At 47.5% G+C, this 27,460-nt stretch overlaps 1 protein-coding gene across 4 annotated transcripts in view; it reads left to right on the top strand.

Annotated features, from left to right (window-relative positions):
* The window catches only part of CD151 (CD151 molecule (Raph blood group)), a 31,887-nt gene extending 6,678 nt beyond the window's left edge, over nt 1-25,209 (top strand). The window contains exons 2-10 of one of the 4 annotated variants that reach the window (XM_063398249.1): nt 6,570-6,683; nt 9,311-9,397; nt 11,935-12,038; nt 12,991-13,182; nt 17,704-17,778; nt 20,244-20,348; nt 21,208-21,363; nt 22,250-22,336; nt 23,089-25,209. In XM_063398249.1, coding sequence (XP_063254319.1) covers nt 11,955-12,038; nt 12,991-13,182; nt 17,704-17,778; nt 20,244-20,348; nt 21,208-21,363; nt 22,250-22,336; nt 23,089-23,148 — 759 coding nt within the window. In that variant the 5' untranslated portion in view covers nt 6,570-6,683; nt 9,311-9,397; nt 11,935-11,954 and the 3' untranslated portion in view covers nt 23,149-25,209. The remainder of the gene's footprint in view (nt 1-6,569; nt 6,684-9,310; nt 9,398-11,934; nt 12,039-12,990; nt 13,183-17,703; nt 17,779-20,243; nt 20,349-21,207; nt 21,364-22,249; nt 22,337-23,088) is intronic. The other 3 variants (XM_063398246.1, XM_063398250.1, XM_063398248.1) reach the window with 3 other exon arrangements.
* Nucleotides 25,210-27,460: the final 2,251 nt, after the last annotated feature.

Below are 27,460 nucleotides of genomic sequence, written 5' to 3'. Positions count from 1 at the left end.
TTAATGGAAAGATGGATAATCAGTCTGGCCAGCAACGGAGAGCGAAGTGCTCTGCAGCTTTCTGCTGAGCTCAAAGAGGTCTGGATGCTGGAGATGTGCCAGTTATGTTTTTAGAGGCTACTGAGGGAACAAAGTATGGTTTCTCCCGTCTCCTGAAGTGTTCTTGAGTCTTCTTAGTACTTGAGGGCTAATTCAGGGTAGAATGTGCTACTGTAGAATATAGAGTGGACTACTTTTAGCCTTTAAATGTTAACCTTTAAAATAACAGGAGATCAGATGAGATGATAATGGCTCCTCTTGACTTGAAAATTGACCTCTAGGGTGGATGGGGTGGTTTCGGGGAGGATTAAATTTCAAAATAATTTTAGGCTTTCCTTTATTGAAGCTTCTTCATAGAGTGCTAAGTTAACAGGAGAGTGGTTCAGTGGCGAAATCCCCTGCAGCATTTTCCTGCTTCGTTTGATGTCCAGCTGTTTTGTGCTGGCATCTGTTAGAACCCTTTCCCACTTTCTTTTCCTTGCCAGCTTTAAATGAAGTGGATGATTGCACTGTCGTGGCTTAACCCCAGCCAGCAGTTATGTACCATACAGCCACCTCATGCCCCTGCCCTGGTGGCATGGGTGGAGAATCAGTAAAAGAATATAATTAAAAGTTATGGATTGAGATAAGAGCAATTTATCAATTGAAGCAATGTAAAATACAATGATAGTAATAATAATTTTAATAATAACAGCAGTAGTAATGAGAAGGAGACTGAGAGAGGAATAAACCCCAAGAAACACAAATGATGCACAGCACAGCTCTGTAGCCCGGCACCCAGCGGTGAGCGGCGCCTCCAGGCCACCTGCCCCCGGTTTATATCCTGAGCCTGACATTCTGTGGTGTGGAACATCCCTTTGGATCAGCTGTCCTGGCCTTGCTCCTTCCCTTCTTGTGCACCTCCTTCATGGCAGAGCGTGGGAAAAGGACAAGTCCTTGATCTAGAATAAGCACTCCTTAGCAACAACCAAAACATGTTTGTTCAACATTGGCCTCATACTAAATCCAAACCACAGCACTGTACTGGCTACGAAGGAGAACACTAATTCTAACCCAGCCAGAACCAGGGCAGACACTGGGACAGACTTGCTGAAGTTGCTGCACTGATCCTGGCTCTGTACCCTTCATGAGGAGATGCCTTTGGCTGTGCCTTTGCTTGAAGCTGCAGGGAGGACCAGAGCAAGGCCAGCTCCCTGTGCAGCTGGCGGAGCAAGGTGTTTCAGGGAAGCGGTTGTTACCACGGAGCTGGGGGATTTCTTTGGAGCTTAGTGCTGTGTGCTTTGGAGCCAGGGACTGCTTTATATCTTGTCTCCTGCTGCCAGCCTTGGGGAACGGCCAGCAAGTAATTCCCCGGAGGCAGCCCTTGCCTCCTGGTTGTTTATTCATATGCTGGTGCTTCCAGGTCGAGTTTGCAGGCTGCTCCAAAAACAGTTGTGTGAATAGATTTGGTGGAGTCATTAAAACGTGCTGCGCAAGGGCAGGGTGGAAGGGGGAGAAATGTTTTATTTTTGGCTGAGAGTTGTTTAATGTTACTGGAAGAATGACCCTTTTCAAGGCAGCCCTATGCAGTGTCGATTGAGCATTGTTTCCAGCACTGCTCCTATAGCAACAGGAGAGAGACAGCTCCGATGAACTTCGATTTACAACTCTGGGAAATGAACTGTCATTTAATTGCCCTTGACTGTGCTTGATATTTGATCTGACTCTAATAAAGTGATTTTAGCTGTGGAGAGGAATATAACTCTAAAATCGTTCAGTGACTGCTTCAGAACACCTCCAGAGACAGTGTTACTGGGATACATACCGGCAGATGGTCAGAAGAGATTTCTTGGCCATTCCTGGCGCTGCTGTTCACAAAGTGGATATTTCCAGGTGTGAATGTTCCCATATGAGGATATTCTGGGTAGAAAGAGAGGCTCCTGAAGTTGTCTTTGGCATCTGTGGCTGCCATGCTGAGGTGAAAGCTGCTGTTGCCCCTTCTATGTCTGCATGATGATCCCTTTTCTGTCTGTGTGCCAGGGCACTGCAAAGTGCATCACCCATTCCTGGTACTGGAGGTACCTGCTCCACTGCTGACATGCTCAGAGGTTTTCTCTGGCATGTTTGGCACCAGTCCTGAGCTAATCAGCAACAGGTCTGAAGCAGTAAGGATGTTAACCTTGGCTTCCACTGCCAAATCCCTTGTCAACTGCTTTTAAAATATGATTTTAGTTCACATTGAGGCAGGCTGCCTGGGAAAGAAGTGTGGGATGACTCCAGAGACTTGCTTTGCTTGTTTGCACCACAGAAAGTGAGAACAGGAACAACTCACTCAAAACAAAACAAGTTTTGTACAAAAGCTAAAGCTGGTGTGGGTTTTTGTGCACCTCTTGCTTTGTGCTGTTTGCAGCCAGGTGTCTTGGGCACAGGCAAGGCAGTGCTAACAGGTAACTTGAAAACTTTGTGGTTTATAGCTTTGTGTTCTGCATTGGTCTTCCAGAAGACAGGACAGCTTGGCTGCTGGAGGATGGATGTTGAGGAGGGCAAATTCACTCCTTTTCTCTGCTGGGAGAGGCACTTAATGTCTCTGTGCTCCTATTATAACCTGCTCTCCTTTTTCTTTATTGGGGTGCTCTGAGGAGGCAGAGGATCTTTCAGGCAGTGAAATTACAGAACTCTGTGTGATTGAGAGGCTACAAATGTACCTTGTGGTGACACCAATTGCCTGTCCTCTCTTCCAAAAACTGCTGCATATGTTTTTGACAGGGGGACTTTAAGCCCCATGATTTGTTTGTGAGTTTGGTGCAGTGAAGATGACAGTCTGCCATGGGATATGCACCTGATACTGTGGGGAGGTAGAAAATCTACTGGCTTTTAGCTGAGCATCTTTTCACTGGACAGATTTGTAGGGAACAAAGACACTGCACTGAGACTGCAGCCAAATTTTGAGTGACTGTGTAGTAGCTACAATGCAGCACGTGTTCTTTGGTTAGTCTTTGTCCTCAGCTCAAACCACTGTGTAAAAACCCAGCTCTTTGTAGAGAGTGAAAAAATGGTTATCACTGCTACGTTATTTGGAGAGCGCTTTGAATTTGTGTACAGAGTTGCCTGAATAGGCTTTGTGGAGGCTGGGAGGATTTCTGTCTTCCCAGGATTTTTAGTGCTTGTTGACTTGGTTCTGGTACTGGCATGGCCACAGGGCAGGGAGGTTTTGTGAGCACTCTCTGACAACACTGAGGATCCAGTGGCTTCGCTTCTGAGTGCTGGGCTCAAAATGAATGGGATGAATAGGAAGAGAATGAATAGGAAGGGATCAGGCAGAAAGCTGATTCGGCACAAAATGTTTTGTTTAGCAACGTGGTTTAGTGCTACTGGTAAATTCTCCAGTGCAGACAAAGCCCTGCTTAAAAAAAAAAAAAGGAAAAGAAAACCCCAGACAAAAAGAACCCCACAATGCCCATGGGCAGAGTTAGGAAAATAGACTTTAAAATACCAATAGTAGGCTGTAGTGAAGAGTTTGCCTTGTCTGTTGGCTGACCCTGACCTATCTGAACTATGGCTCCTTGTTGTGTCAAACCCTCAGTGCAATGAGCTCTCTGCAAACACAGCCAGGCACTGATTTCTGCTGCTTCCAGTGAGAGAAAAGAGAGGGTTATTGTTCCTCCCCTCAGTTCAATGACTGGTGAAGTGGTTCCTGTGTATAAATAGTGTAAAGTGCTTTGGGATCCTTCAAGATAAAGGAGGCCTTATGGGATACAAGGGGATGTTGTTTGACGCAGAAGGAGTTTCCCGTGGTCACACAGGGGCTGCCGGTGTCTGCCCGCCTGCAGCTCCTGCTGGGGGCTCGGTGCTTGGAGGGGTGCTCGTTTCCCTGCTTACCCACCCCGGGCAGCAGCAGGCGGGGCTTTCTGCTCTCAGCCTGTGGCTGACTGCAAATGTTTTGTCAGGGAAGGGTTTTTTGTTTGCTTTGTAATGAAACAGTGCTAGGGTACAGACTCACAGTCCCAGGCACGCTGGATCGTTCTTATCTTTCTTTCTTACGCTTTCTTTTCTTAATGGTTGTAAAATTGGTTTTATGCCAAGGTCCTTGTTATCCTCAAGGATCCCGCAGCCAGGCATTGCCTCACCCAGTTTGGCTAAGCACCTCACAAAACACTCAATTTGCAGGTATGTGGGTGGTGCTGAACATGTAAATCCTTGCTGAGTTTGAAATTTATGGTTATTGTTATTTATGCTTCAGTAAGTCCCTCCCCTGGGGAATAAACAGTCTTGAAAATATGAGTGAAAGGGCTGAGAGCTCTTCTCTCAGACAGCTCTTGTCTCAAAGAGCAGGTGACTGCTCAGGTGTATTAGGCATGCAGTTCCTCTCTGGATGTCTGGCTCTCATCAAAATTAGCTGGAGTTTGGGGCTACATCTCGCTTGAGGGGTCTATTCAAAACACAGCAGCTTGAGCCAGGGCAGAAGAAAGGAGGGATTTGCCAAGCATCCTGAGGGGTGACAGCAGAGCTGTCCTGTGGCCGTGGAGATGTTGCCTAGACACAGAGGGTTGATATGAGATCCTCCCAGACCCCCACAATGGGAACTTACTCACCCTCTCTCAGTTCTTTGGAAAAGTGCTCTCCCATTCAAGGGGTAGGGTCAAGCAGGGTCTGCCAAAGATATCAAGGAGGAGGGATTTTGACCAAAACCTGTTCTCTGTGCCTGCCCTCCCTCTCCCCCTCAAATTTAAATGACAGTTCCTTAGAAGGAGCTTTTCCTTCTCGGTGGATGTCTGACTTGTGTTTTGCATTCACCCCAGCCCTAGACACAAGTACTTTGACTTTGCGGCACGTTCCAGCATGCTGAGATGCAAAGCAAAGCATCGAGCTTTGTGTCCTGGGTTAGCTTTCCCTTCTGAAAAGCCAGGAGCGTGGGAGCTGCATGAAGTGGACGAATAAGGGGCAGGGCACTGGGGCTGGTCTTGGAGAGTTAAGGCCCAGACTCAGGAGGATGCTTAAGAACTATTGCTTGCCTTATAGGTGACTGTGTCTTTTCTCCTTTCCCTAGTTCCTCAGAAAGTTCCCTTATCTGATCTTTAATTAACAAATCCAGGACCTTTGACCCGCTTTCCAGTGGTGCAAGAAGCAGAATTTTCACTTGTTTCTCTGAGGAGATGTTTTTGTGGCCTAGAGGCTGTGTAGTAATGTGAATCAACAAGTTTCTGGCTTTTATTGGCATCATTTTTCATAGGGAATGGAAGGAGGAGTAATCCAAGCTGGTTATAAATGAAGGTGTGTCATCCATACTGTGCTAGGTAAAGGCCTGCAGGAACCCCCTACTTGAACAGAATAGAAAAATGGCGAGGAATTGTTAAATTTGATCTGCTAATAAAAAGTACCTTTTTTTCTCTTCCCAGGTGGTTTTCAAATGCTCCATTATCCCACCCAGGCAAGTCAGGAAGTATTACTGCTCCCATATCTCTGTATGGGCAGTACATAGGTGCTTAAGCCTTAGGCTTACTTTGTGAATTAAGTTGGTTTCATGGTGTAGATCAAAGGATCATTAATTCAGTATCCAAACAGGCTAAGGTGGAAGAGTTATTACTCTCTTCCCCTTCCATCCTGCTGCCTGCAGTGCCAGTGGAAACATTGCAGGGAGATTCAGACCTGCCTGCTGTAAGAGGAAGGTGAGATGGATGAAATTGTGGCAGTACAAGCGATTGCAAAAAGTTTGGGGCCCTCTGCCTTAGAAAAGCAGGGAAAAGAGGGGATGCTAGAGGCCATTTTCCAGTACAGCAGCCTTGTGCAGTCTAGCTGCCTCCACAGAAATGACAAGCCATGGGATGACATGCCAAGGTTAGAGGGATGGAGTGCTAGCAAGGGCCCTCAGGCTGTTGCTCTGCCATGTCCTGGGTGCTCTGGGGGGTAGCTCTGAAAAAGTGTCGTGGCTGACAGCCCAGGTAAATAAAGTGCCTTTGCACTGGTACACTCAGTGTGGGCAGCAAACAGGAGGAGCTGGAAGCCACTGTGCTGCTGGAAAGCCACAACCTGCTTGCCATGACTGAATCTTGATGGGATGAGTCACTCTGTGACTGGAATGTGGCTGTCAGTGGCTGCATGGCTTCATCAGGAGGGAGAGCTGAGGAAGGAGAGAGGCTGGGGTGCCCATGACCAGGTTGAAAACATGATCACTTCAAGGCACTAAGAAGGGCTTTGCACTGCACAGAAGGATCTTCCTGAGCTTTCTCATGGAGTTACTTTCAGGCCTTTTGCACCAGAACAAGCTGTCATTTTGTGTACACAGCCTTGACAGAATTGATAACAGCATTTACAGGATGCAGCAGTAAATACAAACCTGTTCTAGCAGCTTTCTACCAGCAGAAGTTTAGCTCTTCCCTGTTATCCAGTCCATGCTTTGCAGTTTAATCAAATGCATTCACAAGGTGTATTCTGAAATCATGTGCCCTCTATTTGAAGGACTTGATGGCAAGGCATATAATCATATATTGATTTCAGAATAGTCTCTGGCATAGTTCATGATTCTCTGCATCTCTCTTCTTTTTTTCCTTCAGCTTTCTGCTTTCCTAAATCCAGCAGCAGGCTAGAGCCAGCAAGAAGAGAGGGGGTGGAAAGAAGCCTTTGAAGAAGACTGAACATTTGCACTGGTGCTGCTTTGGTGGTGGAAGGTCGGTGTCCAGACTGCTGATCCATGTTGGCTATCAATTTGGGGTGGATAATGGCACACAGTGTGAATCTGAGCTCTTTACCTGCAAGCTTTAGAATTGCTCTGCTGGGAAGGCTTTGCTTAAATTACTTTCAGCTGCTTTCTGGCAGGCAATAAGCAGCTGGAGGCCCTTTCAGAGGATGTTCAGTGGGTTAGGTGAAGTGTCAGTGATGATGTTTTCATCCTACAGAGAGGGAACTCAGAGAGGTCATGCTTTTAAAGGCTGGAGTTTAACCTTGATGAAGAATGCCAGTGAGTTTGCTGAAGATTAAAGTTATTGGCCCACACCTGCACTGCACATACCAAGGGAAGGACGTCTGCTTTGTTTGCTGACGGCTGCCAGGGTTATCTGGCCCAGCTCAGATAATCTCCAGTGGAGCAGTTCCCTCCAGGCCAGTAGTGTGCCCAGTGGTTGCACTTTTGTTACAGCATAGGTGCGGTGGGATTTCCTGCAGCAAGTCTTTCTGGCGTGTTTTGGCAAAGATGTTAGAAGTTATCTAGGTTGTGGTGTATGAGTTATCTTGGAATAGTTGTCGCTGATGTGTTGGATACCAATTTTCCTGCTATCACTCAAAAATCAATACTTTTAAATAATGATGCCTTTAGTGGCCTGGGAGCTATTCGTTTGCTTTGGCATTGTTTCTTCCCCATCTGTCAGATGCTGCTTTAGGGCAGGTTGTGCAGAAAAAGCCTGCAGGCCTGGCTTTCTTTGCTGTGTAACTAAGTGCTGTAACTGTGCAAGTTGAGGCAAATGTACCAAGCAGTGTCTGGGATGACTAAATGAATGTCTATCCAGCAGCAGTGTGTGTGTGCATGTCATACGCTTTCTGAGCTGGGCTGTGTGCTCATGCCTATGTGTGCCTTTGGGTCTACACAGAAAAATACAGGGGTGTGGAACAAGCAGCACAAGTCCTGCCACTGAAATTTGGGGGTTCACAGTTGTCTGTGCAGTGCTTGTGTTCCCAGATGCTCAGCACCCAGAACTGGAGCCATGCTGCTCAGGTTCTGGTGAGTTCTTGTGGTCTGGTTTGTCCTAAGGTAGGATGAGAGCCCAAGAAAATCAGAGCATGGAATGGTTCCATGTTTGACATGATCCCAGCCTTGCCTGGCAGTCATGCACTGTATATTCTTACCCTCCTAGGAGGTTGTGGCTTGCAATCACACAGGGCAGGATGAGCTCACTCTTTATCTTTTGTGATGAGCTCACTCATTATCTTTTTTATCTTTTGGAGATGTTTGCATAGGTTCCTCCTTGCTTCACTGTTATTCCACGGCTATTCACTGTTACTTGTATACTTCATTATTAGCATCTCTCAGTCTCTGATGTATTTGAACCAGCAAGCCTCATAAATTATTGTCGAAATTGCTTTATCAGGCATTCTTCTCATTATAAGTATGTTTTTTACTAATCAGAGAAGAGGTTGTTCCAGTTCACTGGCTGAAGTAGTCTTTGCTGGCAAGAACACCTTTGAGTCTGTGAAATTGTGTTGCTGTCGGGCTTCTGCCAATTTGCCACTCACCTGGAGCCTGACATGCTTCTCAGCTGGCATTCCTCCATCAGCAGAGTTTCTCAGTGAAGATCCTCATAAAATCACTGGGTTTACAGAAAGATGAGGGTCTTGCACTGGGGAGGAAGAGAGGGGCAAGGATCAGACTGAGGGACTTGCCCAAGTCTGTGCACAAAGTCTATTTCAGAGTGGAAGGCTGGATTCAAGCTGTTCAACTCCCAGTTTCTTGAATTAATCTTCAGATTGTTACCTCTCCCTCTCATCTATAGGTCCTGTAACTTGTTTTTTCCTCTCAGCTTAATGCATTTTGTTTTCCCTAGAGAATTATTTCTCTCTGTCATTTCTGCTGCAGTGTGTGTGGGCATAGTATGAACCACTTGTTGATTGTCGTGACTTCCATAAAAATGCTTCTTTCCGTTGTGTGACTAAATTTTGCAGCCTGTATTCCTTGATTGCTTGTTGAAATTTAACTTGCTGATGAAGCTACTGTCTCTTGGACTGGACCAAGTAAACTTCATTATGGAAGTACTTTTACTTTAGTCTTCTAACCCCTTTTTCAGTTAACAAAGTACTTCCCATTATGAAGTACATGTTTAATTAATATGTTTTTATGTATTTGTAAATATACCCCTGTGGCAGAGCTTGCCATTTCCTGTTCATCAGAGAGCTCATTTGTAATTATTGATTATGATTCAGAACAGGTTTTTGCCTCAGTGTTTAAAATAGAACAGAATTATGTGTGTTAATTACTGTTGCTGCTTCTTGTCCAGTTTGAAGAGCGATTCATATCAGATCTGAGGGTTTGTTGTAAGGCTGACTGAAGGCAAGAGACCCTGGTTATGTCAGTGAATGCAGGATGAGGCCCCCATATTCATCCTGGTGCTGTGCCACTGATCAGCAGTGCTGTGTTTTTTGGGACCATGAGGCTCAGAGCACGAAGTGACCCTAAGCCTGGGAAGCAGATTGTGGTTCCCTCCTCCCTCTGCCAGTGCTCCTTGGGAGAAACATTTCGCTGTAGTGTCCTGCCCTCACTTTCCCAGAGACCAGGAGAGCTCCCTGAAGCCTGACCCTGTCTTTGCAGGTGATGGGAGGCAGCAGATCACCCTGTTTGAGGCAAGGAGCACCAATTTCCAAGAGAGGGCCTGCCTTTCCCTGAATAGCTGGCTGGGTGAGTCATTAAGCATGCAGAGGCAGCCAGTGCCATCAGCTCTGCTCCTGGCTAGGAAGGATAGATCAAACAAGAGACATCCCTGATTGCTTTCTGATTCATGGTCTGCCATCCCTGGTGATTCACCCTGCTTTATAAACCTGCAGCTGTTCCCTGCCAGCTTTCTGGAAACCGGCATCTCCTCTCCTGCCAGCAGCAAAGCCAGGCTGCCCGAAAGGCTTGTGCCCAGTGCTGGGTGGAGCAGGAGCTGCTCTGCAGGGGGATTTCAGACTGTCACCTGATGCAGGCGCAGTCTGAGCTGTGCATCTGCCCAGTCCTCACCCTGGACTAGGTGGAGCTGTGTCTGGGATTTCTGAGCACTTGGATCAGAAGGACGGACAAGCTGGTATCTCTTCCTAGGGCCCAACACCTGCTCTATGGTGATATGTAGGGGAGGGAAGGAAGGTTCCTAAAATCCTGGGGAGCAAGAGGGAAACTGGGCCAAGGAGCCTAAGGACAGAAAGCGTGGTTATCATCCCCTGGTCAGTCTCTGCAACCCTGCAGTGCATGTTCCTCTACACACAGCCCTGATGTTAGAAGGGGTGGCCAGAAGACCTGTTACTGGAAGGCATCTCTCACATCTGGGCTGAGGTACCTGTTCTGAGTCGTGCAGGCGTGTGTGGCTGCCTTGCTGCTGCCATTCATTAATGAAGCCTCTGGGGACTGTAAATCTGTCACCTTTCACGAATGTTTTGTTCTTGGGGTGTCTTCTCATGGAGAATTTGCAAGCCTGGTCGGTGCATATAGTACCAGCAACATCCATTCCTTCCCAAAGCCCGGGGCCCTTTTGTGATGCAATGTGGTAATTAATGTGAGCATTGCTGGAGGTTCTGATCTCTTCTGGAGATAACTCTGAAGAGTTGTTCTCCTTGATCTGTGCCACCATCTCAAGAGCTGCTCCCTTTGCTAGTGAAGCAGTATTCTGCTGCCAGCTGTTGTTGCCAGATGTTATTTTGGAGAAAAATGTTTTCCTGTGAAATGGTGACAGGGGTGGGCATGGGTAAGACTGTTGGCATGTTCACACTCTTGCTTTCCTTGTTGGCTTCATTTGTTAGTCTCTAAAGCAGGGGCCTGGCTGGGGCTTTTGAGTGGGCTGGCATGAAGCAGAAGGAAATAGTTTCCTGCAAATAAATTAGTTATACTGCAGAATGGGCAACTGCTGTTCCCAGCCTTGGTTCATCTGGCTCTAAAGCCAGCCATTAGAAGTGTGGTGGCAAAGATAATGCTGAGAGTCACCTGATGTGCACCCTGGCTGTGTGTACCTGTTTCTCACTTTCTTTGCTGTCAGGTGTTTTACCAAGGTAGATGAATCTATTGCATGGCTGGGTGCAGCTGCAGTGGGTCCCTGGAGAGAGCTTGTATCACTTATATGAAGAACTTCTGTAATTTAACTAAGTGTGAACTCCATGCCTCTGGAAAAATGTAGAGGCTGTTTGCCTGCCTGCTCCCAGGGAAATTTCTGGTTTAGGAAAACATTGCACTCTAACGTTGCTGAACAATGCTTGCATCATTCCTTGCTGGCTGGAGTGGGAGGAAAGGGATGATTTTTTTAGTGAATGCAAGTGGGGAGGATTTGGTTGCACATCTGCTTCCTGCCTCACACAGGTGATGCTGGCAGCAATACTCTGGGCAGTGCTTTTGTCCTGTCTGCCTGGTCAGGCAGTGATAAGAATGTTTCTTTAAAAGGTTCAGACTTTGAGGTCTGAACAACAGACAGTGAGGTGACACTTCTGGTGGTGGTGACCCACTTCTGAGAAATGTGCTCCAGGGTGTAGCAGATCTGTAACACTGCACTGGGACTGACTCACAACAAAACCCCATTCCTTACATATCTGCAGGGGCATTTGATGCTGTCAGATCATCTGAAGCCAAGGGTTGTGTTTCTTCCTCTTAGTAGCTGGGACAGTCTCTTGATGCCCTGGGGAACAGCTAGCCAGTGAGAAGGGCCATGGAAAGCAGGCAGTGAAGAAGAGAATTAATTACTCCCACAGACTGCTGGGGTTCAAAAAGGATAGGACATGTGAACATATAACAAGTGTGTTCCCAGCTCTAGTTGTAAAGATCAAAAATAGCCCAAACTTAGAGAAGGATCTATTTAAGGCAGTTGTAACTAATGCCAGTGAGAAAATAATATTCTTTGGAGACAGATTATTCCATAAATATCAGAGACCAAGGTTTCTGTTGCAGCCTGCAGAACAGCAGCTACGGGCTGCAGTCAAGAGCCAGACTGGGATTTTCTGGAGAACAGGCGTGGGATGGTGCAAGATCTTGTGTGTAGGTCACTCAGATGGACACCAGAGCTCTTTATCTGAGCAAACACTGTCCTGTGTCCCTGAAGTCAGCTGAATGGCTTGTTCACTGTCTTACTTCAGCAAAAGATTGCAAGTGTTACATCTTGCAGGAGGAGAGTAGTAATGCTGGCCTTCTGGGAGAAATGGTGTGATGATTGACTCACTCAAGCTTCTCTGGGTTTGTTTGTTTGTTTGTTTGTTTTTTAGGAACTTGGTGAACCAGAAAGATGCGTGAGTATACAGAAAAGAAGGAAACATGTGGGACCATCTGTCTGAAGTACCTTCTCTTCATCTTCAACTTCTTTTTCTGGGTAAGAAAACTCAGTCTGTGTCAGAGGCAATAGATGGCACTGCAGCTTGGGTGTCAGGGATGCAGAAATCTTGCTGGGCGTGCTGAAGTCTTTGGGAAGAAGTGCTGACGTCAGTAGGACACAGCCTTTGTCCTGTTGGGTGTAATGTCACCCCTGAGGGTTGTCTGCCCAGGCTGCAAGGTTTGACACTGTAGCATGTGGCTGTTTCTAGGTCATGTTACCAAATACAGAAAATTACAGGAAGCCTGAAAATAAGCCTTGATTTTTCACTGGTTTACTTTTTGCAGGAGCCTGAGGGCTCCACTGTCTTACCATTCCTCCTCTCAAAATGACAGGGAGAGTGCTGGCAGGTGACAAACACCTTCTTGCAGCTGATCCACTTTAGAGTTTCTGAGAGTCACACTTTCCACCAGGAAAGTTACTGATGCCAAAGGATTGTGTTTTACTTTGGTGCATGGGACAGAGCAATAGGGTGTTCAGGTCAGACCTTTAAGGAAAACTGTCTGAGTTTAGCAGAATCTACCTAAAACCCTCTGGAAGCTGAAGGCTTACAAGGAGAGAGAGGACTGCTGGGGATGTAGCTGGGTTCTCTGTGTTCACTTGCTACAAGGGTTGGAGCTTAGCCAGCCGGGCTGGTCATACAGATTTGACCTGTTTTATTTGCCCAAAACCCAGTGTGGCTACATTTGGGAAGGCTCTGGTCTGAGTATGAGCTGCTATACACAGGTGGATGGTTTAGATAGCTTCCATCTCAGGCTGCCTGGGGTGCTGAACTGGGTGCCTGGAAGCTCACGGCCTGCTCCAGTCCTAGTGAGTCCATCCTTCAATGTAGATCATCTCTGGCCAGCTGATGGAGCGTGGTGCATCCTGCTGACCCTGTCCAGTTGCTCTGGGAGGTGAGGAAGTTCCTGCCTCAGACACCTTTCATTTGCTGGCTTCTCTGTCTCCCCAGCTGGCTGGCGGGGCCGTGATGGCAGTGGGCATCTGGACCCTGGCTGAGAAGAGTGACTACATCAGCCTGCTCTCCTCCAGCACATACTCTGCCACTGCTTACATCCTGGTGGTGGCTGGGGTGGTGGTCATGGTCACTGGCATCCTTGGGTGCTGTGCCACCTTCAAAGAGCGGCGGAATTTGCTGAGAGTGGTGAGTTCGGCTTGATTGTTTTATTTGGGGGAAGCATCTTGGTTGTGTTGTGCTCCAGCCTTATTTGTTTGTGCTAGAGCAAACATCACTAAGGTCTCCAGCTCCTGACAGCAGTGTTGTCCATGTCCCAGGGGACAGGTTTTACTGCAGAGCATTTTCTTTCATCCGCACAAAGAGTGTGCTGCATGGTTCAACAGTAAAAACTGTAGTTGTAATACCTGTGCTTTGTGTGAGAACATCTATTTGAAACTGTTCAAAACAAAATCTTATGGCTTTTGTCTCTTGCTTCTTCCTTGCCCATTCTATATTCTATTTTGGAAAATGGGAAGAGGGAGGAAAATATGAGAGACCTGCAGCAAAACTAGCTTTTAATGGTGTCAAGTTCAAGCCAGATTAATACACTTTTTCGCTTGGTTGTTAAAGATCAGGACATTTCGAATATTTTCTTCAGTTGCAAAAAAATTACTTTAGTCTTGCTTCTGCAAAAAAGAACCATACTGTTTTCGATAATTAGCTGCTTCTTTTACAGCTTTCTCTGTGTTACTTCCTGAGCTCCCTGCTCACCCATCTACACTGAGGTTTTTTACCAGCCCTGAGGTTTCTATTTTCCTTGCTCCCTCTCAAATCTCCCTTTCAGTCTGGAGTGTGGCAGCAGCCTGTTTTAGTGTCTGGGCTGCAGTGGTGAGTGCAGTGACTGAAATAACAATCAGTGGCTCTTGGCTTCCACAGGTACAGAAAAAGATACTTCAGTCACCATCTCCTCCCTTTGCAAATCTTCGTTCACCTGACCAACCCCATTTCTCCTCTTTAGTGTGGGTAGAGGAGCAGAAATAAGAGTTGTGAGCAAGCCTGATGCTTCACTTTTGTGCAGACCTGATAATCCCTGTGAGAGGCTGAGTAGGGCCAGAGAGGGAGAATAAATACAGAGGGAGACACAGTGAGTGCATTGCTGATGCACATTCGGTGGGCTCCTGGTCTGTAGCAGTTGGTTTTGGCCTTGCTTCACTGACTCTCCATGCCAAAGAGATCTCCCTTTGTATTTTCCCTCAGCCAGAAGCTACGTATGAAAATCCAGTGGGGTTTTCTTTGCTATTCTGCCATAGAAAACTAATAATTGTCTCTTGGGAATGAAAGGTCACTCTGTCTCCTTACACCACGCGTCCTTTCGGAGTGGCTGGTTGTGACAGACCTATTGTCTCTTCTTGCTTGTGCTCTGCTTTGGTTGCCCTGAGTAATCTGAGACAGGGCTGTGCTTGCCAGGGCTGGGTGAGCCTGGCTGGGGGCCTCTGCCAGCTCTGAGCTCAGACAGTAATCCTGACAGCTTCACAGTCACCCCAGGGGCTGTGCCAGCCGGTCCCACTTTCCCCCTGTACAAGGAAAATATGTAAATCGGGGAGGGAGCAGCATAAGCAGCACAGAGCTTTGCTCTTCCCAGTGCTGCCTTCCTGCTTTTAAAAATTGATTACTGACAGCTTTGGATGCTGTTTGTAAAATGCATATCTGGTTTTTAGTTTGTTTTTCTCTCGAAAAGCTGGGAAGCTGTGAAGGGTTTTGCTGCCTTGTATGTACCTGAGTTTTATGAGCCCACTTGAAGGCTTTTCATAGTATTTCATTGCTCATCACTCACAGCTGTGCCACTTTTTGTCATTTCTTACTGCCTTCCTTAACCTTGTGCTGTGCTGAGGCTTGGGCAGCAGAGGTGGAGTTTCCCTGGCTCCACGAGCAGGCAAGGCAGTGCATCTGCAGCCTGGCTGGCTGTGATGCTGCAATCCAGCTCTTTCCAGGGACACAGACCACTGCTACATCATACTTCAGTCAAAATGCAGCAGGGGTCCCAGGGAAGGACCTGTCAAATAGGAGACCTTGCTTAGAAAGAGAGAAGGTGACTTCCTTCAGGCCTGGCCCCTCCCACGGCCTTTTCTAGTCAGCTACCTCGGACAGGGAGAAGGGAGCACACATGGATAAGGATTTCTATTCCTGCTGCATTTCAGCCTGGAACCCTCCCACTGAAGTGGGGTTGCTGATTCAGAGTATTGTTGCTATCCATCTCTCTCTCTCGGGTAGTAGAAAGATGTCTCTAGAAAATTATTTGGGTTGTAGGTGGGTTGAACCATTTTTTTGTGTTATTCAGAGAAAACACACTTAACTCTTGGTACCTCACTCAAAACTGGATGGAAGCAATTTGGACTCTAGATCTTGAGGAGACACCTAATAGCCCTGAATCTGTCTTGGAGCCAGAGCCAGGGTAAATTTCGCTTGGAGCCCACCCAGATCCAGGTGCGTGTTTGCTAGAGAGCTTCTGGTGAGCACACATTTCTGACTTGTTTCCCAAGTTGGGCACGTCCCTACAGTTCCATGCCAGAGCTGGCGTACTTCTCCCGTAGCAGACCTCCAAGAAAGCCCTGCAGCCACAGCTGAAGAGCAGGGAGAGGGGCCCTGTGCTCTGTGTGTGTCCAGATGAGAGCTGCTGCTCCCCTACATCAGCATGATACTTAGAAGTGGCCCTGAGGGAACAATGAGAGTAAGATAATGGTGGAGTGTGTCAGCAGAGACAGGTTGGGTTCATGGGTGGTAAATGCACTAACCTCCCTCACAAGGCTTTCCTTGTGACTCAGATTTGTTAAGGTCTGCTGGATCCGTGTTTGTTTCTATCCACTGTAAGCCAGCACAGTGAACAGAGAGCTTGTGGTGACATAACTTTAGCTCTACCTGAATGCATCTGCCATTACACAGAGCAAGGAAAAATAAATAAGCTTTCCAGTCCATTGGTTGTTCTCAGCATCCTGCCATCCTCCTGCCCCTCCTCAGCAGAGAAATGATGTCAGGTCAGTTAAGGCATAACAAGGTCCCTAAAGAGAGCTGGCTGTTCTGTCAAGGCCTGCCAACCCTTTCTTGCCCCTTTTCAACCTCCTGGGAGTGTTGAGAGCAGCGTTTAGCTCCCCTGCACTCCAGTGGGTGACTCACTGCCCTGGGATGAATGAGTACCTTGTACAGGCTGCGGAGATGGTCAGGATTGCTGCGGGGGAGAGCCTGCGCAGGGGAGTGAAAGGCCCAGATTGTGTGCTCAGATTAATGCCTGGTCTGCAGATAAAACCCAGCTGTCCTTGCTTTGCAGCTGCTGAAGCCCAGCAGGGGTGAAAGGGGAAGCCTGAGTGTTTGTGTCATTTTACTCCTGCAAGAAGAAGGGGCTGGGAAATACCTAGTGAAAAGAGTGCACAGTGGGGTGTAACCCTTGTGCAGGAGAAGGCATCCTTGCTGTGTCAGATCTTCATTGTCCTTTTTTGTGCAGGTTTGATGTCCAGTTACATTTGTAGGCAGTCACTTGCTTCATCTCCTGGTAACAGACCTTTCGTAAGGTTGAGGGTAAAACAGAAAATGGGAGATACTTTGTTCTGTCCTGGGGAAGCCAACTCTTACAGGAACTTAGCTTGAGGTCCTTGTTATGGCTGGAACTGGGTTCTCTTCAGCTTTATCTACAAAAAGATTAATTTAATAGCAGTCACAGAACAGCCTGGATCTGTAAAGAAACTCTTCATTGCTGACCATGAGCAAGGCAGGGGTTGTTTGTCAGGAGAGGGGTTCTCCCTGAAAAGCTGTCTTGGACCCTAAGCAGGCAGTGGACTCATCACCCTGGCTCTTCAAGCCTGCCCAGTCCTTTTAATCTACTGCACATATTCCTCATGGGTTTGGCTTTCTTACTGGTTTGTGAATAGAACAGGGCTGCCAAACAGTTTTCTGTACTGCCCATTTGATTCTCCTTGTGGGAGCCAAGGCTTACCCTTTTCACTTCATTGCCACTAAGTCCTTTTAAGAAATAGTCATGTTCTCCTATTAGTCTTCTAAGAGTTCTTCTCACTTTGGTTTTGAGATGCTAAGCTTTTCCATGAGATCCCAATTCAGGAGCAGATACAAGTCCCAGTGCTGAGTGTGAACCAGTGCTGAAGTCCATCCACTTCAACAGTGCCCCTCAGCCTGTGGCTGAGCCCTGCAAAAGTCACAGGGAGCACAAATGATGCTTTATGCTTAGCTGCTGTGCTGTATATTGGGTGAAATGGGCCCTCTGTGGTTTTATTGAATCATCTTATATTGCTCCTTAGTAACCTGGTGAAATGCCCTAAACTATGTCAAAACAAGCAAAAGTTTAATTTTTTTTTTGTATTGATGTCAGAATCAGATATTTTCTATGATACTGGATGTAGTCATTAGGTTATTTAGCAACCACTTTCTTCTGTACAGTGATCTTATCTTCATTGCCTGCACTTCTCCGTTCTCTATATCCCTCTGGCTCTGTGAGTTAAACTCACACTTGCTGCTGCTTGTCTTCAGTTATTCTATGGTTTGGTGTTTATTTATTCATCTGTGGGATTGTTCCTTTCCTACCCTATTCAAGTCTTAATCCCAGCCCCTGCTGCAGAAAAGCATCAGTGAAGACAGAGTCAGACATTTTACCAGGTAAAGAAAAGCTGCCTCCTGGCATCTCCTTATGTTCTGTTCTAATGTCTTTTTCCCATTATTTTACAGTACTTCATATTGTTGCTATGCATCTTTCTCCTGGAGATCATTGCAGGAATCCTGGCCTATATCTACTACCAGCAGGTGAGTGGGCATTAGTCCTTGGAGACTCCAACAAGGGAGAGAACAGCTCGTTATCATCCCATTTCTCCAGCCAGTGGAGATGGATGCTTGGGACATAGCTCTGTTTGTGGGTCACCTACTCACTCCCCTCCAGATACAAAAGAGCTTGGATTATTTACTGGTTTTGATGAAATGGTGGTCATTACTCCAAGGGGCTGCTCAGCCCTGCTGCTCAGCTCTTGCCTGTGGTGCACTTTGCGCCCTGTTTTTCTGCAGACCCTTGAAGAAGACAGTTTTTGAGGCTGTGTACATCTAGGAACTCTCCTAACAGCCTTCAAGGCATAGTGCAAGCAACTGAACTCACATTAGTGCCACTTTAGCATGTTCAGGACACAGGAACAGTTCCTGCTGCACCTGGCAAAGGTAATAAAGGGAGGCTGAGAGGTCCTTCCAGGTCAAGAACTCCTTGAGAGTTTTACTTCAGCAGCACAGCTGAGGGGCTGGAGAAGCAGGACAGGCTCCCAACAGCTGCAGGCCTGGCTTGGCACTTCCTGCAGGTGCCGAGGGCAGAGCTTAATTCATCACTTTGCTTTCAAAGGGAGTTTATCCGCCAAGGCACAAACAGCCTGCAGAGTTGCTCTCATGTCTGGAAATTGATTGGAAGTGGCAAATTAGGATTGTTACCAAATGTCTGTCTGAAAAGCAGCTGAACATCCCGTCTTGTTGACTTCACTGCCAGGACTCCTTGCCATTCCATTTTCTCTTGGACCTTCTGTACTTTGCCTTGGATGGGCACTGGTGGTTTGCAAGGAGCCAAAGAGCTGTACTGGCTCCTGCCAGGAGGGATCTGGGGTATGAATGTGCATATTTAACAGGAAAAGATCAATCCTGGCAGGCATGGCAGGAAGCCAGGATCTGTCCACCCATCTGTGCAAAGGCATGAAGTTCATATGTGGCAATGGATGAAGAGGAGCTGATCCCTGGGTTGAAATAAGGGACAACATATTCAGAACTGCACCCTTGAGTGCTTTAGATCACTTGAGTGCATCTCTGATCAACAGCTGCACATCCCTTTGCCCTCTGGCTGATAAATCCCACTTCTCTCTTGGTTGCAGGCTGCTTGCTGTGTTTGTCACTTTTTATTTCAGCCCTTGCTTTGGTGTCTAAGGCTTGCATGTGTGTCTCTAAACTGGTTCTTTATCTCTGTTCCATGCTGCAGTTCTTCCTCGTGAGCCCGCAGGTAACTGCTTTTCTCCCAAGTAATAATTCTGCTAATGGACTTTCCTCTTTATTTGCCAGCTGCTGAACCTTTTCCTTTCTTTCTATTACGCTAAGCCCTTTGCATTTCCATAGAGCTTCCCAGCCTAAGATCTCAAAGCATTTTGCAAATATTAATGAATGACACCTCGTGTCATGTCTGTGAGGTAGGTGGTGTCTCCATCTGACACAGGGGACTGGAGAAAGCAGTGTTTCAAAGGGAGAATAAACTCTCCAGACTGTATTTTGCACAGTTTAGCATAACCAGATGTTTGACTTCTCATTTACTACTTACTGTGTAGAATAAAATGTATATAAAGAGGTTGCTCAGCTGTTTATTCCATTGACCCCATCTAAAATGCATGTTGGCATTGTTTATTGGTATAGGAACTTGGAATTTCAAAGGTGTTGGACAAAAGCAGTGTTGCTGCATGAACCAATAAGAAAAAAAAGAGATGCAACCAGGATAACAGAAAAAAGGATGTGGCTCTTTGGCACTTCTTGGCTGTCACCAAAGGGTGAGAAGAATTCAGCTAGATTAAAAGAGTCTCCATAGGAATAAGTGTTTGAATCCAATCACTTGAACATGCCAGTGGTTTATGATGATGCTTTCAGAAATTCTGCTCTTGCAAAATCAGACTGTGTCTCTCTATTATCAAGAAAGACCTTGCAGTTATTTTTGCAATCACACACTTAATTCCCTCCTCTGGCATGGTTTTGAAGATGATACGAGAGCTGGTTCATGTGGTTTCACTCCATCATGCCAAGGACTCTGATTTCTTCCTGCTCCTGGACAGAGTAATTTGTAATTTTTACAAAAATAGTTTTTAGGGTTTTTTTACAGGCTTTAGAGGGAGAAGACTGCACATGGTCTCACATTTATATTCATGTTTAAGCAGGCACACTTTTGTATTCCCTTCCATTGCAGGCATGTCTTGGCAGTCTTGCATATTCAAGGTGAGAAGCCACGTGGGGATGTGTGACACAGGTTGAAATGTGATCCCAAAGCACCTCCCTGCAGTTCTTAAAACAGAGGCCTGATCTATAATCATTTGGAAATAATCCTGTCCAGTCCAGCCGTGGAGGATGATCTTGAAGGAAGCTGTAGCTTCCTCTAGGTTCTCCGTCCTCCTCTTGGAGCAAAAGCAATGGAATGTATGCAGGCCTTTGGGTCGTTCTGAGGAGTGAGTTTGCCTTGTGATTTTACCCCATCTGTCTCTTCCGTTCAGCTGAGCCTGGAGCTGAAGCAAAATTTGAAGAACACCATGACCCAGAAGTACCGGAGGGAGGGAGAAGAGAGTGTTACCAGTGCAGTGGACAAACTACAGCAGGAGGTGGGTGTGTCTGGAGGCAGAGAGAATTAATGCAACTTCAGGGCTTAAAACCTAGCACACAAAAGGCACCTCTTGACATCCAACCTACAGGTACTTCTTCTGTATGCTGAGTGTATGTTCTGATTCAAGACAAAGTTAGGTGAGGTGCAGGGCCTGAGCCATGCAACTGGCAGCATTGCATGGTCTGATCACTGAATTGCATGACCTGTAGCACTGGAGAAATGATATCTGAACTGCTCCCAGTGAACTGGAGCTGCCAAGTCACTCTGACAGCTGCTTCTGCTTTCCCAGTTCAAAGCTTTGGAGGAATTGCTGACATTTTTCATTAAGCTTTTCAGTATCCTAGAGAGCAAGATGTAATGAGAGAAGAGCTCTTCTTCCACTGTTGCTCGCTGTTCCTGGCTCAGGGGTGGCTCAGGTTAGGGCTGCCACAGTTCTGACAGGTTTTCCCACAGAAAAGGCCCTTGTGCATAGGCACTTCCAGAGCACAGGGACTACTCTTTGCATAGTGCCATAGCAGGTGCATTTGTGATGGTAACTGGTAATTAAACTTACCCTGTTGCCATCATTAACATGCATTATGAGCTGAGGCAGCTGCAGGTGCACTCTGGTTACAGTTCGTCCCAGCAGTAAACAAAAGTCACAGCTGCTGAAGGATGGATGAACTTGATATTTAAATGGCCATTGGGGAACTCTTAACACAAAAATCACTAATAATTATATTATTTGAAAAAACCAAACCCATGAGATAGCTGGCATGTCTGCAGAGGAGGGTGAAGCCCGGGGCTTGGTGTGGAGGCTGGAGGGAGGAGAAGGTTGCAGTGCTTGCAGGCTCAGCCTTTGCTGTCTGTGCGTGCAGTTCAAGTGCTGTGGGAGCAACAACTACTCAGACTGGGCCGACAGCCTGTGGATCAGATCTCCAGAGGCCAGTGGGAGGAAAGTGCCGGACAGCTGCTGCAAGACCATCACTGACCTGTGTGGCAGAAGAGACCATCCTTCCAACATCTACAAGGAGGTAAAGAGCAGAGGGGCTTCAGTGCCACCTGTCACAAACTGAGGAGGAGGTGGGCAGTGAGTGACAGCGTTGGGTTATTACTGCAAACTGTCAGTAGGCTTCAAAGTCAGTAGCGTTCCTTGGAATGTAGAATTCATTCCTTTAGCTGAGTGTTCAGCTCTGTGGACTGTTATTTAATACGCAGATACAGAGAAAAATAATTAATTATGTTTGTTACCACTGGGTGCATTAATTATGGGGAGAAGCAGGAGAAGTTGTTTGTTCTGGCAAGAGATTTGGATGCAAGTCCTACATTTGACACAGCTTCCTGTGGTTGGAATTACTCCGTGAGGTTCAAATGGACATACTTCTGGTCCTTGATTGACAGTTGCAAGGCAGAGGCAGACAGAGCCTGGCTTTCCAGCTTCACACCAAAACTCACTGCTGTAATAAATAGCAGTGGGAAGAATTTACTTTTAAAAGGTTTCAGTTATGTTAGGGTTGTTGGTGCGGGATGCACTTAGCAGCATTTCCTCGGCCTTTTGGCCTTACAGGAATAAACATCCCCTCCAGGCAGAAGCAAGGCAGTGAGTGAGGGAATCTTTCTCCACATATCTGAGAGAAGAAAGACAAACATGTGATGTGGTTGGTTCTTCTGTATTTCTCCTGCACTGCCAGCAGCCACCTTAGGTTTGTTCAGAGGTCCTTGAGCCAGCTGGTCCTGAGCAACACCAGGCATGATGCAGTTGACATCATCTGCTTAGCTTTTCCAGAGATGTCAGGGAAAGAGATTGCTCACAGCCACCACTTTTTAAAGTGCTGCTTTCAAGGGTTGCAAACATTGGATTAAAGTGAACAAGAGGTTAAAATAAAGCTGATTTTCCATGTCTCTCCTTTTACCTTGCAGAGTGGTTGCATTACCAAGCTGGAAAACTTCATTCAAGAGCATCTGAAAATTATTGGGGCAGTGGGCATCAGCATTGCTTGTGTGCAGGTAAAAAGGGCTGAGGGAGTTTTGGGGTGCTGGGCAGAAATTGAAGGAACTTCTGAGCTTAGGGATGGAAAAAAAGATGTTTTATTGCTCTTCCCTGCCTGGCAAGGGGAAGTTGCCAGGCACTTGGGGGACCCAAGGTTCAGCAGGTCCAAGGCAAAAGCCTTTGTGCCAGTCTGGTGAGCTGCCTGCAGGTGAGGTGGGTATCCAGCAGGGCCGGGGAAGGAGTTGTGCTCCGGGGCTGTGGGAGGCCATGGCTCGGCAGCCCGAGGAAGCCCTCCTGTGGCTGCATCCCGTAACTGCCCGCCCCGCAGCAGGGACCTTCCACCGGGATCCTAAGGATTATCCAGAATTTTTCCTTCAGCCATGTCATGTTGACGAACAACCCTGTGGGTCTGCAATGATTTGCGAGAGGGTGATGAGTAAAGGCGCAGAATGTGAATGTCTTGCACTCTCATTTTAAGAGGGGAGGGCACAGGATATTCTTTTCTGATGATGCAGATGTGTCTGGGAGTTCCTCATCCTCCCCTTTGTTCTGGCAAGCAGCCAGATTACACCCCAGGAAGCTACTGGTGGTTAATTACAAGGATTAGCACAGATTTTCCTGCTGCCTATTGCAAGCTGGAGTGTGTTATCCCCAGGTAGGAGCTGGCTGACACTCCAGTGTGGCTCTGAGCTGCTAGTTTGCAAGTTGCTGACTCCACTGCATCCATTCTGTGGTTTTCATGTATTTCTTTCTTCCCTTCACACTGCAGATCTTTGGGATGATTTTCACCTGCTGCTTGTACAAGAGTTTAAAGTCAGAACCATATTAGTAGCTGTGAGAGCTCTGTCGCTCCCCCTCTGCCACTTCCCTTAGCACCTGCCAACCTGACCAGTCTCCTCCACCACCACCACCACCAAAGTGTCTGCAACTTGAGGACTTGGCTCTGTAATTGAATGCCTTAGCTGCCCCCCTGGGGAAGGTCACCCTCTTTGCTGTGTACAGGGCAGCCAGGAGTTCAGCAGGTCCTCTTCAGTGTCAAGAAACAAAAGAGCTGCAGATCTTCTGCTGGAAGCTTTAGCAAACAGTCCCTTGATATAACTACAAAGCAAGATTTATCCAAGGCCATTTCCCTTGAGGCTTTTCCAGAGCAACATGAAGCTATCAGGATGCTGTACAAGAGTCATGGTTTGCTCTCTTGAGCAGTGGCTCAGCAGTTCCAGGCATTGACTTTGAGGACGGATGATGGTTCTGCACTGTGCTGGGGCCAGAGCTGAGTTTCTCATACATGGAAGATTTCTCTCTCTCCCTCCTCCTGAGTGTGCACCAATGTCCCAACACAGCTGTTCTCCACCACAGAGGATGCCTGCCTGGTTACTGGGAGCAGGAGCTGCTTGCCCAGTCAACTGGGAGCACAACTTGGTGCAGCTGAAATCTAGTTGTGACACTCGTGTTGCCAAGATGTCGTGGGTGCCTTAGGATTTCTCAGCAATTCTTCCTCCTCTTCCTTGAAGCCTTCTCCAACACAGTGCCATTAGGAGCCACAAGAGGCCTTTTGCTTCCCAGCAGTTCTGAAGCAAAGATGATGGACTGCCTTTTTTGGGTCTAGTCTGTTCTATTGACTGGTTTCCAGCATGACTGAGGACTCTTATTTCCACCTCCCTGTCCCCTGATGAGGTTTGGTGAAGAGCTGGTCTTTTTTGGGGCTGCCATATCTTGCCACCCTTTGGCCTGCTCAGTTAGTGGAAATACCTTTTTCATCTGTTACATGTTGAGAGGTTCCCTTGGTTTGCTTTTTCCAACTAAAACCTCCAGGTTTGCCTCCCTTGGCAGGAAATGGATATACACCAATGTTTTTTAGCCTCCAAAGAGCTTGAGGGTTAATCACCTGAGGGTTTCCTGGCTTTGTCTGGAAGCTCACTTTACTTGGTACTGCCAAGAAAGTCAGAAAAGTCAGTTTCAACCAGTTGCCCCAGTGTACTTGTTCAATTGGTAGTGCTGGGTTAGCTGTTTGCTGCTGAGGAATAGGTTTTAATTAAATATTGTCTCTGCATTGGGGTCCTGGATACCTACAGGACACAGACATTGTCATGGACTTGGTGCCAGCAGGATCATAGCCTGAATTCACAGGATCTTGTGTTCCTCTTGTCTTGTTCCCTCCTTCCTGGTATGCCTGTTACACTCATGAATCAGTAGAAAGGGGAGTTGGGTGTTTCTGAGCAGTGAAGATAAGCTCAGACGCTCATAAATAAATTTCTTCCCTCCTCTGGCCTTTTTGCAGTGCTGGCTGAGCCCTGTCCCCAGCAGCAGCCAGCCAGCTTAAGCAGAATCATCCAGACCAGTAAAGGGTCTTGCAGCATCGTGGGGTTCACAGAGCAAAAATCGTGGTCTGGAGCTAAAGGGTGACACGTTAAAATTCAGAGCAGGTCAATCTGAAACTCCTCCATTATCAGTCCTATGAAATAATCCTCAACTAATGCAGAAAGAGAGGTGGAGGAACTGAGGTGTATCCTTGGTTCCACAACAGTAAGAAAGAAATCTAAATTATTCTGTAATGATCTAAAGGAGAAATCTCTAAATTATTTCTTGTTTTATAGTAAAGTTCCTTAACAAGTATTGACTACTAACTAAGAGGAAAATATTGAGCATGTTGCTTGAAGCAATATTTCTGATTTCTTAAGCATATCTTCATAGCTGCCTTTGCCCATTCCCTTCAAACACATTGTACAGGGTTGGGAGAGGCCAGGAAGAATGAGACATGAACAGTAAGTTGGCTTCTGTCCACTGAGTTGTTTTATACTTTTTCTCTGTGTAACAATATTCATCGCTTTTGGTTTTTTTTAACCCAGTTTAAGTTGCTGGCCAATAGAAAAATAAAGCTTAAGACTCTGTACTGACTGTGTGTGGCACACCTGAAGGGCTCCCAGGAGCCAGGTGAGTTCTCTGCTTGCTCAGATCCTGCTGCTGAGGAGCCAGCTCCGTGAGAAGATGAACAGAGGGACCAGGCTGGGAGGGAAGCTGGGGCAGAGCCTGCTTCACATCCCTGCCCCTGCCAGCCTGGATATGAGAGCTGGTGTGGGATGCTGCAGGCTGCTCCCCCCGGGAGCTGAGGGGGCAGAACCTCAGGGGTCCTTGAGGTCACTGGAGTCCCTGGGAGGGGTTACTCGAGGGCATTTGAGGCTCTGATAACAGAGGTTAATTATTATGAGCTTGGGCCTAATGAGAAGGGGCAGTTTGGAGTAATGGATCAAAACGTGCCAGTGCAGTCCAGGGGAGCCCAAGGCCTCAGGGTCACCCAGAGGCCTGCGGTGTCACCCATCATTGCCCTCTGTCCTGTCAGGGTAGTGACAGGGGGGTTATTAGCTTTGTTAGCATTCATTAATTAGTAATATTAGTTTATTAGTGTTTATTATCATCTCCTGTAAGCATTGGCATTTTTAGTGTCGGTATTAGCTATTAATACAATTATCAAAAATTTTACTGTTGAGATCTATTAAATTCAATTTACAATACCATGTTTTAGGATCCAGTAGTATAATCACCTATTGCAACCTAACACTATGATTGTTATTAGAATTAATAGCAGATTTATTAGTATTGGTAGTTATTAGCGTATTATCAGCTGCCGCGGGGGTATAAATGTGTCCTTTTGGAGGCTGCGTGGGATTTTGACCTGAGCAAGGGCGGGTGAAGCAGCGGGAGCAGCTCCCCTCATCCCCTCAGGGCTGTCCCGCCCGCAGTGCGCGCCGCGGCCGCGCGGGGGCGCCGGGGGCTCGGCGCTGCCCGCCCCGGAGCCCTCAGGGCAGGGAGCGCCGGGCCCGCCAGGCGCAGAGCCGGGCCCAGAGCCGGGCCCGCCGCTCGGGCTGCGGCACCGCACCGCTCTCGCACGGCGGGCTGGCCGCTGGGCCTGGGCTGCGCTCGGCTCGGAGCACAGGCTTCCGCCAAAAACACCCGCGGGCGTGTTTGCCTGTGCACGGGAGACAGAGCCGGCTGGCTCAGGAGAGGCCAGTGAGCGAGCCAGTGCCGCGCTGCGGGACTGCTCTGCATTCCTGGGATGCATTGGGGAAGACAGGAATGTGACTGTGTACATTTATGGGACCTGCTTCCAAGCCCCATTTCCAGGAGGGCTGAGTTGAAGGTGGAGCACAAACCGAGAAGGAAGAGCTGTCCTGTTCCCCTCTGTGTCCTTAGGAGCGCAGCTTGGCCACAGCCACTCTTTCCGAGTCCCAAAGGGAAATTAGCACCCTTTCTGCAATACTGTCGTGGGGTAGTGTCTGTGACGTCTGGAGCACAGTGTTTCTAAGCATGAAGCTATTGCTTTAAAGTGATATCCCTTTCACTTTGAAAGGGCTTCTGCAGTGTTCCTGATCAAAGTGCAGCTGCCGTCTTACAGCACCCCCCAGCCTCGGGTCTCTGGGGTGCTTGCCCCTCTCAGACAGGAGCACAGGCACATCTCGCTTTGGACCTGGAGATTTCAGCTGTGCTCATTGCCCTTTCAGCAGCTAGCTCAGCTCCTGGGGTGGCCAGGTGGTCAGCACAGCTTGCTCAGGAATAACAGGGAAAGAAAGAGCTGTAGTGGTAGGCAGTTGCTGCGAGGGTCCAGCTTTGGGCAGTCTCTGTTCTGCCGTTTCAAACGAGATGAGTTCTTTATGCTCCCCTGCAAGGCTGCTTCTAACCCCAAACCAGTTCACAGACCTGCCCTTTCTTCTCCTGCCATTTAACTGGGGGGAGATTTCCCCCTAGGGAGGCCTTGGTGCCCCTTTCTTTTGCCATTTATGAAGCCTCCCTTCAGTGGTGATTGTAATACCCTGGTTTTGCTGATGGGCTGGGACTAAGCAAGGCTGCAGCAGTGGAGAGCAAGTCGAGGCTCAGGCAGTGATACTCTCCTCCCTGGTGTGACAGGACAAATACAGCCTGCTGGGGAAATGGCAAAGGAGAATGCTCTCTCCCAGCTGGCCATTGAGGCAACGGGGAGCAGATTCACGTGGTGCCTTCAAAGATGACAAATTCCTCGCGGGGAGGGAGCATAATGCTCTCAAAAGAGCTGTAATCACATGAGCAGCAAGGATGCTGATGCCCCCCGAATGCATTCAGTGACTCATTCCAGCATCATTCCAAGTGCACCACTCCGGTCTTCTGGAGCC

This window comes from Prinia subflava, chromosome 5, assembly GCF_021018805.1.
Source record: "Prinia subflava isolate CZ2003 ecotype Zambia chromosome 5, Cam_Psub_1.2, whole genome shotgun sequence".
In the NCBI taxonomy this organism is placed as follows: domain Eukaryota; kingdom Metazoa; phylum Chordata; class Aves; order Passeriformes; family Cisticolidae; genus Prinia; species Prinia subflava.
The sequence above is the reverse complement of the archived record's forward strand: the minus strand, read 5'-3'. Positions and strand labels throughout refer to the sequence as shown.